The 11,542-nt window shown below is 37.5% G+C and overlaps 1 protein-coding gene across 2 annotated transcripts; it reads left to right on the forward strand.

Annotated features, from left to right (window-relative positions):
• The first annotated feature begins 259 nt into the window (after positions 1-259).
• Positions 260-7,681, forward strand: prkcsh (PRKCSH beta subunit of glucosidase II). 2 transcript variants are annotated; one of them, XM_008283107.1, is made up of 18 exons: positions 260-378; positions 647-777; positions 912-1,028; positions 2,060-2,155; positions 2,243-2,300; positions 2,708-2,825; positions 3,260-3,389; positions 3,666-3,750; positions 4,163-4,241; positions 4,387-4,470; positions 4,552-4,716; positions 4,806-4,899; positions 5,265-5,334; positions 5,518-5,607; positions 5,694-5,768; positions 5,861-5,960; positions 6,072-6,231; positions 7,462-7,681. In XM_008283107.1, the coding sequence occupies exons 2-17, from the start codon at positions 690-692 to the stop codon at positions 6,216-6,218; spliced, it is 1,596 nt and encodes a 531-aa protein (XP_008281329.1). In that variant the 5' UTR covers positions 260-378; positions 647-689; the 3' UTR covers positions 6,219-6,231; positions 7,462-7,681. The 2 variants fall into 2 exon arrangements, with proteins under 2 accessions (XP_008281329.1, XP_008281328.1); XM_008283106.1 differs by having other exon boundaries at positions 665-777.
• The last annotated feature ends 3,861 nt before the right edge of the window (positions 7,682-11,542 follow it).

Raw genomic sequence — 11,542 nt, forward strand, 5'->3', positions numbered from 1 at the left:
TAGACATACCATTAAAAAACAATGGAAGCTTACGTCACATTTACCAACTTGTGGATTTATACATCGATGACTATCTCTTTCTGACTCCTGCATGAGATGGCTGCATCTTCAAATATACCCAGAATTCTCTTCTTCCGACAAATGTCACGTGTCTCCGAGGTCTCCACCAATCACAGGGGCTTGTAAACGCGTTGTCCAATCAGAGTGAAACAAGGCAGAGGTTCCGCATCGATTAAGCGCCTGCGCTCTATTGATACGGAACTAGGCGGTACCTGACCGGTGAGCGTTAGCTGTTAGCTTGCCCGAAGAGGAAAGTCAGTACAGTTTTTTTTTAAAATATATATTTAGCTACGTCGTTAAACTTTTAACTAACTACAGGTAATGTTACTTCATTATAAGAGTATACGTACACTTCGTATGTGCATCTTAATTTATGGCTTACTTTTTTTTTTTTTTTTTTGCTAAACTGCTAGCTAAATTTGCTAGTTAGCATTAATGTATTAGCTCTAGCTAACAACCCACTCGCAAGTCGCTGTTAAACAATTATGGATACACAATGTAGTGTTGTTGCCTTTGTTCTGTATAATATGTTGTGTGAAAGTATTTGCACTGGCATTGTATGCTCGTACTTGTGATTAATCTGCAGATTTTGTATAACTGATAGGCGTTATCGAGTGTGAGCCATCGCAATGTCCTGTCAGTACTTGCTACTTTTGCTGCTGAGTGTGGGAGTCTCAGCGGTGGAGGTCCAACGTCCCCGCGGTGTGCCCTTATCAAGTAGGCATCTACAATTTATGCACAGTTAAAATGCATCCATGTGTACACCTATTTGCTTCACACTGGGGTTAAAGTTCACAACCACATTTCTGTAGTATTGGCACTGACACGGGTTCTGTGTTCAACCTCGACAGAACGGCAGTTCTATGAAGAGGACAAACCTTTTACCTGCCTGGATGGCTCCCGCACCATTCCTTTTGACAGAGTAAATGATGACTACTGTGACTGCCAGGACGGGTCTGATGAGCCAGGTGTGTATATTGTAGATACTGGAGACCTATGTACTGCTATTTTTTTTCCACAGTGCACTGAACTAAATAAATATTTGGTGACAAGTGGAGAGGCCTTGGCAAGTGGTTTTCAGACACAAGATATGTAACATTGCTGGCCACATCAAACTGTTTAGGCATACATCAAGGTGTGTATAATATATAGGAATGCACTAATATACAAAAAAACTTAAACTGAAAGCTAAAAGTTTATCAACCTGTTCAAATAACTGACAACCTAATTTATTTTGTAATTTCCTAAGCACTGACAGTTCTGCCCGTGAGTAATGATAATCTAACTATTATTTTACCAGCATTAAAATAAAAATGTCCCAAAAGCTGTGATAGAGCTCAGGACTCAGCTTGAGGACAGCTGTGATTTTACAAATGATTTAACTGCAGCTTTTAAACTGTGACCCTGTGTGTGACAGCTCACCCGTCTGATGAGAGGACAGGTACACAGTGTACCTTGCTCTTTGGTCATTTTTAGTTAGTAATTGATTAAGTTGCTGCTGTTGTTCCACTTATGTAAATGCATCCAACTCGTTCACTTTAGGAAAGCTCATGTGGATCTTGCTGTTGTCTCAAATATATGTAAATAAACTCGGAGGAAAGACTCCTGCATGCAGCTAGAAGCAACAACCAAAACTCTAACTCTCACGCTTGACCCATGTCAATGCTGAAATGTTGAAAAAATCGTACACAAGTCATTTTGCACAACTTGAAGTATGCTGCTCGTGTGTCTATCTGTTAATGTGGCTGTATGCGGTTCAGTTATGCTGTGGTGAAAATGATATAGAACTATTATTAGGTGCAATTTAGTAAGGTTAACGTCAGCAATCTTCACAAATCAGTGACGAGGGTGCTCATTTAGATGTGAAGCCGACACGTTGAGATGATGTCAGATTAATGGAAAAGAGTGTATGTCTGAAAGGGGCTTTAGTAAGTATGTTGTCAGGGCTTTACAGTATCATGGAGCTGTTTTGTACATTTAATATTGCATTTATTTTCAGGCACTGCTGCTTGTCCCAATGGTAGCTTCCACTGCACCAATGCAGGTTTCCGACCGGGCTTCATCCCTTCGTCTCGCATCAATGATGGAATCTGTGGTATGAATTTTAAACTGTGCTGACTATTTCTTTCCAAGTGTCTTGTGTGGCCAGAATTATGTTTTGACGTTGGTGTTTCCTCTTTAGACTGCTGTGACACAACAGATGAGTACAACAGTGGTGCCACCTGTCAGAACACCTGCAGGTGGGAATTTTTTTGAATTCTAAGTCGAATATGTGTATGTGCTAGGAGCTGGCATATTTTGCATGAACTGCAATTTGATTTGTGACAGTTTTTTTTAAGTCAAGCTTCAGTTCAATATATTTACCATAACAGATTAAAAACATGATACTGCATTACCGCATGAGATACAATCAAAAGCATGCTTGTCACACAAGGACAGCGCAAATTTGTTCAACCACTGACACAACTCTTCAAACTTTGTGTCAGATGCACTGCATAATGTATATCCTATTTTGCAGCCCTTTTGACTTAATAATTGTGTTGTTTCAAATTGCATCACAGTATTCAGCTCAAATACACACTGAGTGTAAACAGAATGATAAATGTCTTCTTGTTGAGTAAATGTTTATGACATGTGTGATTTGCAGGGAGTTGGGACGCAAGGAGAGAGAGAGCTTGCTGAAGATGGCAGAAGTTGCGAAGGAGGGCTTTGAGCTTAAACTGCAACTTATCCAGGAGGCCAAAAGAGGCATAGAAGACAAGAAGGTGTGAAAGACATTTTGCATTTTTTGTCTGTAGTAATTAGGAGCAAGAACTATGAAACAGGGAGTATTACGGTGTCAAAACTGATTTTATGTAGAGACACTGACACTTATGAAGAGATGTTAGTTTTTTATTATTAAGTACACAGATGCAAATCCAGAAACTAAATACTGACCATCTGAATTCTCCTGTAAAGGAATAAAGTAACAAAAGACATAAGAGCTCTATATAAGGTTTCAGTAAAGTTAACAATAGGTGGCACACTGTAATCTATTAAAGTAGCTTTCTGTGTTCTATTGTCGCTGCATCTCATAACTATTTTTTGTCTGCTTTTTCTGGAGTAGATGGAAAGCCATCATTTACCAAATTGAATGTTGTTTTCAGGTGTCGTTTTGATCACATTTGGTTAAATTCATTATTTTAATATTTCTCAACAGGCCAAACTTTCAGATGTTCAGGGTAGTAAGAAGGATCTGGAATCGAAGGTGGAGGCTGTGAGAACAGTAAAGGAGACTGCAGAACAGCCAGAGAAAGAAGCTAAAGAGCGCCACCTGCAGTCTTGGGAAGGTAAATTAAGATTTGAAATTTTATCACCATCTACTGTTTGTAAAGAGCATCACATTACGGACTGTATGGTGTCTTTTATGTAAACATGAAACATTTTTGAAGCAGGCCTATGTTGCCAGGATGCCATATACACTAGTAGTAGACAAAAAAAAACTCAGTCCTGCAAGTCTCTGACTTTGTCTATCTAAATTTTGTTTCTTGAACACTGTTTACAAATATGTATGTTATCAGAATAACTGATAATGCATCACAAAACAAAATGTTTTTCTGTTTCAGCTCAGAAAGCTGCCAGTCGCATTGAAAAAGACAAGGCTAGAATGCATGAGGTGTTTCTTGAACTGGATGATGATGCAGATGGCTTGTGAGTATCGGCACCCTCTTGAATTATTAGCACCCATAATGAGAGAAAGCAAATAATGTAGTGAAGCTTAGCAGGGACAGCTTTAAATTCAATAAAATAGTATAAAGAAGAAATGCAAGATTTGTAAATATGCAGCCATATTTACCTATGCTGAATTTGTTGTAATTTATTTACTGAAATACAAAATGTTGACTGATGACATGCTCCAGGGATCACTGTGTTTTCTAAACTAGAATGTCTGTAGGCAAATTATTACTATTAAAAAATATGATTGGCTCGTCATGCCTTTCATATGCACACTTTGCTCATCATTTGAGTGACAGTGATTCAGTGTTGTTATTGTAGGCCTCATTGTCTGAATAGGGGAAATAAGGGATTTTCATGATAACTGTAATGTTTTTGAAATTCTCAGTGTTTCAGTGGCTGAGCTTTTGTCCCATTCTGAGCTCGACCCAGATTCTGACAGTTTATTCACGGAAGCAGAAGCTCAGGTACATTTTTTTTCTTTTTGTATTGGTCTTATTAAACACTCGTGTTAAAATGAAGTTATCATTAAATGCAAGTATTTTTAAAGCTGTAGTGCAATCTGAGGAGCTGAACGAATCAAAATGGAATTCACATCTTTGGTTTATGTAGGTACAGTTGGGTGGAGTCGACAAAGTGGACCCAATAGCATTTGAATCTGTTTGGAGTAACATTAAAGAAAAATACTTGTCAGAGGTAAGAACCTGTAAATTCTTGTGGTAAATGCCACGTAAAAAAGCTGCCACTCCTTTAAATTTGTGGCTTTCTTGTCATTAGTCCAGCGCAGACATCTCAGCACCAATAGAGACTACACAGGAGGAACCACGGGAGCCAGTCTCTGACAATGACTCTGAGCAGTACCCTGAAGATGAAATCCCAGAGGAAGACGATGAGGATGATGAAGAGGATGAAGATGATGACCAGGATGAGAGTGACTACAAGGTGAGACCACTGAGTTTCTTTATCAAACTTGGTTGGATGATTCTCAAATTTATTTCAGTGAGTCACCTTATTCTGTGCTTGATGTACAGATCCCTCCTACGACGCAGGCTCAAGAAAAGAAGGATGACGATGATGAGGGGACTATGCCACCTTATGACCAAGAAACGCAGAACCTCATTGATGGTAAGTGTGTGTGTGTGTGTGTGTGTGTGTGTCTAAAAACCAAATGACTCAGCTTGTCCTGGGCAATGACTAATTGAACACACTGTAAAAAAAACAACAAAATATTACCACAAATGTGACAGCACGCCTATTTCTTTGAATTTCAGTGTTCAAATTTAAAACACGTCACTCATTCTGTTCAGCAATAAATTGTTTATGGAAGAACAAAGAGATTTACTGAATAAATCTTGCTTTTACATGACAGGGGTTTGTTACTTATTGTTTGTAAAGGCTTCAGTAGGATGACTTGCCCAGACTGCATCTCTTGACTATGTTTGGACTGAATTTATGAGGGTATATTTTAAGTCTGTTCATCTGATTCCCAGCTGCTCAGAAAGCCAGGGATGAGTTTGATGAGGCTGAGAGAGCTCTCCGGGAAGTGGATGATCAGATCAAGTAAGTGCTCAGTCTGAATATGAAGAAGCTTCTTTGCCAATAATGCAATCAGCGATTTGTTACCACAACAACAGTCTAACATTCAACAGCTGCAGTAGATGGTTTTGTTGCACAATCAGTGTGTTATTAGCTGAAGACTGTAAATACAAAAAAATACATTCTGGATTTGGTGTTTGTTTGCAGGAACCTTGAAAAGGAAATCTCCTTCGACTTTGGACCCAGTGCTGAATTTTCCTACCTCTACAGCCAGTGTTATGAGTTGACTACAAGCGAGTATGTGCATGTTCTGACTTTGGAAGATTTGTGTCTGTGTCGTTCCTACTTCTGAAGGTCTTAAATTCTTCTTTTTTTTCATTCAGGTACATTTACAGGCTCTGTCCATTCAACAGAGTATCCCAGAAGCCCAAGTATGGAGGATCAGAAACTAATTTAGGGTAAGAAAATATCTGTGTTATGTCTACTTTTCTTTGTTTTTTCTTCAAACTTGATTCAACACAAGTTTCTTTTCACCGTTTGCTTTCTGTAGAACATGGGGGAAATGGGCAGGTCCTGAGGATAATATCTACTCTGTGATGAAGTATGAGCATGGAACAGGATGCTGGCAAGGCCCCAACAGATCCACCACAGTGAGTCTCAGCCAGTCTGCCCTCGCTTGATCTTTTTCTTTCATAGTTTTTCATTTAACAACTGCTTCCTATTGGACAAGGTGCCAAAAATAGACATTCTGTCTCTTTCAGGTTAAGTTAACATGTGGAAAGGAAACGGTTGTGACATCTACCTCTGAGCCCAGTCGCTGTGAGTACCTGATGGAGTTCATCAGCCCTGCTGTCTGCCAGGAACCCCCAAGCCTGGATCGAGAGTCTGAGTCCCATGACGAGCTCTAGATCCTCCTGATCTGTGAGTAACTCCAACTTTTCAGTGTTTCTTGGTAAACCTCATGATAACATGTGACATAATCTCACCATATTGTGTGGTGCACATATCGATCCATGTCTATCCCCTTCAGGATCTCAAATAGGTCTTATGGCCAGGGGTGTTTAGGGGAGTCATGTATATCCTTTTAAATCTGTGACAGCCAAAGCTGCACAGCGTGAAAGTTTAGTATTTCAGCATTTTGTTTTGAAGAGAATCCCTTGTGCAGTTACAGCTTCATTTTAGAAGAAGAGCAGGACAAGACCAAGGTAATGGCAACTTCATATGAGTTCATTGTAGTGGTTAAGAGGATTAAGAATTAATGAATGGTAAGAATTTAATGATGCTGTTTATGAGTGGGATGAATACATACAGCAGCACAGTGTGCCAAATCAATAAACTGGGAACAATATTGAGATGCATTCTCTTGCTGTACTCATGCAGTAGTGCATTTATCCTTTACTGTAGACAGTTCAGCCTTTTGCACTTCATGGCTGTTGGACATAAATGTGCTCATGTACATAGAATGACGTAACAAGGCTTAGATGCTTTATGTGGACTATAAAATTTGGTTAAAACAGTTCATAATCTGTAGACTAAGCGTTTATTTGTTGTTGTTTTTTTAAGTCTTTGTTTAAAAGTAATTTTACCAATTTTAGTTAATATTTTGTGAAGTCACAGACATTGGGATGTCTTGCAATATATATATATATATCACTGAATAATATTTAGTGATGTCTTATTGTAGTTTTGATTACTAGGTCCCCCACTGACTCCATACAGACTGCCCAGATATTGGCTATAACTTCCTTTTAAATAGGAAGTGTGTATAACGCTGCAACTTGTGTGACTTGTTAACTGTGGTTGATCTTGATCAGTTTCATTTCACCGTTTCTCCTCACTTGTTTGTATGGCTGATGGATAATGTTGTAATATTAAAGTAATGCAAGTTTCATGATAACAGAGGATTTTCAGTATGTCTTATCAAGTGTGGAGGGGGTTTGGTCTAGTACTACAATATTAGACTTTCTGAATGTGTGCTCATCTGAAAATAACTCAGGAAACAGATTAATCACTGATGTAAATGCTTAGTCCTTGGAAATCAAATCTATAGGGGTCAATTTCAACTAAATTGCCTTTCCTTTAAATAACAAGAAAGACATGACTCAAGCAAACAGGCTATTGAAATGAATGTGTATGTGCTGTGTCTTGCAGATTGTTCTCAAGGGACCACAGTCGCTGCAGCAATCTAAAGTTGCCCTGCTGTGAGCAGCATCACCTTGGTGTCGGTTAACAATTGAGAATAAATTATACGTAGTTAATTATAGTATCATGTGCACTTCTTAGTTCCTCTGATACCTGTTTTGATTCTATTGTTTTGTGTCAAATATAATGTCATTCCATTATGATCAAATAAAGTTGATTTTATCATGTATTAAGTGTGTCTCTATTTTTGCTCTACCACTAAGGCCCTGTTGTTATAACTGTTCTTTCACATCAGACCACTAAGTATAGTACTTTATGTGCATTAAGTTAATGGATATAACATATACATCTGCTCATAAAAAGACCTATTATATATCTAGATATCTCACTGGAGCACTGTAGGTAACGTGTTGGTATCTGAAGTAATTGTAATCTTTGTTATTGCTGCATTTCAGTCATGAAACATTGAAAGTCAAGCCAACAAAGCAGCCTTACTAATGATACATTCATGCATAACAATAAAATTACTTTTTTATCATAGCGTTCAATATGGGGTTTTTTGACAGTCAGAAATTGGGTCACTCATATTTGTAACTTTTATTTTATTTTTTTTTCTGGCATGTAAAGTACAAATAATTAAACAATTCCATGAAAAAGTCTTCAAGCGTCTTCAGCTGAAATCCCAGTAATAAATATCCTAGTCTAAACTGAAAGGTTTATTTTTTTTTCTTTGTTAAATTTTGACATTGTTCATTTGGTCATGTTTGGAAGTATGAGATTTTGTATTTTTTCCACTGACATTGGTGTCAACAGAACTGTTTTTGATCATTTTCACCTTTGATTTGTTCTACCATTCCAGGAAAATGTAAGAAAAACATCACTAAGTTACTGCGTCCCCTCTTCTAAATAAATAGACACAAAATACAGTTGGTTGAGAAACAGAAGGACCACTCACCCCTTTACTACCCTAATAACTCCCAAGAAAACCTTCCTGCAGCTTTTTCTGAGCTCTGTAATATTTAGTTTGAGCTCTTGGCTGGGTTTTAAATGCGTACTGGCGCGAAAGAGACGCCTTTGTTTCATTGGCACAAATTGATATTGAAATTGATACAGGTGATCTCAGTATTACAATGCTTTTACAGAAACAGAACCCTTAATATCCTCTTTGTAAATGAACCCATTAGCTTCAACAGGAAAGATTCTTGTGAGTGTATTAAACCGAGGACATCCCCTCTGTTCCTGGCTAGTTGTTGGACCCTCAGTTGGGCCAAAGCCTTGCTACAGGGGCTGCTCCATGTCTCAGGGGTTCACCGAGTGGTTGAAAAAACAAGACTGTGATTAGATTAAATAATTAAAAGATTTTCATTTAACAAGACAAACAGAACACAGGCAGTAAAGGCATAACATCTAGCACACAGCATGTATGTTTATACACTTCAATTAGTTAAATATAGCAGTGCATTCTTTGACTATGGAGAACGTTTCCAAATCGTACTTCTAAAGCTGTTTTTCTATTTGTCCCCCTTTTAAGAAACGAAATGGTGTAACCACAATTTTGGCAAACTTAAAATCTTTTAAACTTGCAAATATAATGAAATAAACCATAAATATACACAAAACATACTTTATACGAGGCAATAATAATAATCATAATAAATAGTTTTTAAGTTAACAATAAGTTAAAACTACAAGCTTAAAGTCGCCCAAATAATACAAGTTTGTTGGCGCTATTTTGAATTTTTTCTGTTTAAATTATTTTATGTTGCAACAAAAGCTACCACAGACTTTACAAACACAATTGAACACAGTTTGATTGAAATAAAAAAATCTAACTAAGTCTAAAATCCGCATACACTGTAAAAACTGCAACTAATTAAATAATGGAAGAAAAATAACAAACTGTACCCAATCAATGCAACCAAACATAATCTTTGACCCATGTGTGTTCTCTATGGCAACATCAACAACACAAATACGCTAATTTAACAAGTGAGTCTTGATATGTAAATGAAATCAATAAATTACAGGAAAAAAAATGATATTTGAAATTGACATGGGCTAAAACTGATGATATATTAGACAGTATTCCTTTCAAGGTCGTTGAGGTTTCCTCTATTAAGTCAGCCAAATATGCAGTTTGTTTGAGCTTGCATGGTCAGAGCACAAATTAGGGGCTGAGGGAGTGATTATGGAAATTTAAGATCAGAGCTCTCATTGCTTGTTTGATTTATTAATGAGTCTGTTCGTTTTAATGTTTTCGTCTGAACATTTGCTCCTTTCACTATTCCGCAAGACCTTTTCAGTGTGACATTTAATTTCTTTTTTAAAAAATATATATCATTTGTTCTCAGTCAATATAAAAACAAAGCACATTGCACTTACTGTTCCATAGGAAAGTTTTTTTGTATTTTTAAATGATTATTGTTGTTGCTCAAGCAGTGTAGTACTGTTTCCTGCCATGGTCCTTGGCTCTCTCCTGTACATCAGATGTAGGTCTTTGTATAGACTGTGTATGGAAGGTCATTTTGGGCTGTGGGTTTGGTTTGTGGGTTGACTGTACTACATCGGACATGGCTGGCTAAACAGCTCCAGCTGCAGTTCACCGCGGCCTGTTATCTTGGTTGTTCCTAACGTCAATCACTGGTCTTACCACGTGCTCAGTCCTACTGTGCTATCTCTTGCAATTTGCTTGACCCAAAATAGCTAGATTAGTCCTTTGTGTGGTCAGCTCTGGCCACACCAGCAACAATCATTCAGAGTATTTCAGGGGTTGAAACAGTATGAGTCAAATCGAAAGATGTCCGTCTGTTTGAAGGGGTGCAATGTTAACGTTTTTAAAGGATAAAGACAAAGCGGATGATTTAAATGTCAGGGGGAAATACATTATGTGGATGCATTTTTCCTTGTCAAGAGGTGAACTGATTCATCGTTCTTTTTCGATATGCCTTCTGTCATTCGGTGTCTGCATGAAATGTGTGCAAATGGGATTGCTTGCATCTGTTTCATTTTAGCATTTGGTTTAGTGGTTTTAAGATTTACAAATGTAAACTGATATGCGCAACTTATATGTTCAAAAGTAATGATAACTGAAATTGTAGAGGGTCCTTATTCAATAAATAACATAGATTTGTACAGCAATTACTCAGGGAATAATATAGTTAGTCTTAATTTATCCTTCTTGGTACTGACTTGCAAAGCAATTCTTTGGCAAAAATCAAATCTATCTAATCGTAAAGACTCATGCTCAATGTTCATTATGAATCTGCGTCACTGTTTGAATCTGCATTTTACCTTTTTGTTTGCAAGCAGCTATTTCGGTTTTTCAGCTGGGCAATGAGCTGGTCTCACTGCAGCATTGTCTGGGATTCTCAAGTCAAAGAACTTCACTTCACTGCACCATCATTGAAGCAACACTGTACACAACTTCAGGACAAGAGATGTGAGTGTGTCTAAGCACTCAAAAGTATAGATGTGTCTGTCAGGTTGTACCCCCAACTGTTTAATTGTAGCTTTTTTTGTCTTCTTCTTTTTTTTCTTCTTTTTTTTTCTTTTTTTACACATCGAATTTGTTTCTGTTAGGTTTGTTTTGATCATTTTGATATGGTTAGACAGTTAAGTTTGTATGAGATACATTGTTCCTTCGCCCCCTCCCTAAATCCCCACCCATACACCGCATGCTTATTCCCCCTTGCTCTGCAAAGATCAGAGGGTTTAAAATAAAGCCATGCGATGTCCCAATTTTTCCAAGCTTAAGAATCTGTAAAAATTCAGCACAAGGTCTTGTTCCTTTGTATGTATAAAAATAGATTTATCTCTAATGTAATCCTTTCAAAGAGATCGTCCTCTTTGGCTAACACAGCGTCATTTAGAAAAGCAAAAGCAAAAATGTCTTGAATATAGTTGACCTTATTTATTCTATTATCATGTGCAGATGTCTTGATATTGAAAGACATTAGCTCTCCCCATGGTAAATCTTAAGTCTGGGCTGTTAACAGACATTTCAACTAGACAGGTTGGCTTTAATGTTTCATCAAGGGTGCCATAAATAACCTTCATGCAGTTGGGTTGGGGATATTTTATAAATGCTATT

Source organism: Stegastes partitus, unplaced genomic scaffold (assembly GCF_000690725.1).
Source record: "Stegastes partitus isolate 25-593 unplaced genomic scaffold, Stegastes_partitus-1.0.2 Scaffold297, whole genome shotgun sequence".
NCBI lineage: Eukaryota > Metazoa > Chordata > Actinopteri > Pomacentridae > Stegastes > Stegastes partitus.

Bases quoted from the DNA above. Each gene is read 5' to 3' on its own strand.
- prkcsh (XM_008283107.1), top strand. From the start codon at position 690: ATGTCCTGTCAGTACTTGCTACTTTTGCTGCTGAGTGTGGGAGTCTCA. The intron at 4,242-4,386 runs GTACATTTTTTT...TGGTTTATGTAG, and splicing joins TCACGGAAGCAGAAGCTCAG to GTACAGTTGGGTGGAGTCGA. The intron at 4,717-4,805 runs GTGAGACCACTG...CTTGATGTACAG, and splicing joins AGGATGAGAGTGACTACAAG to ATCCCTCCTACGACGCAGGC.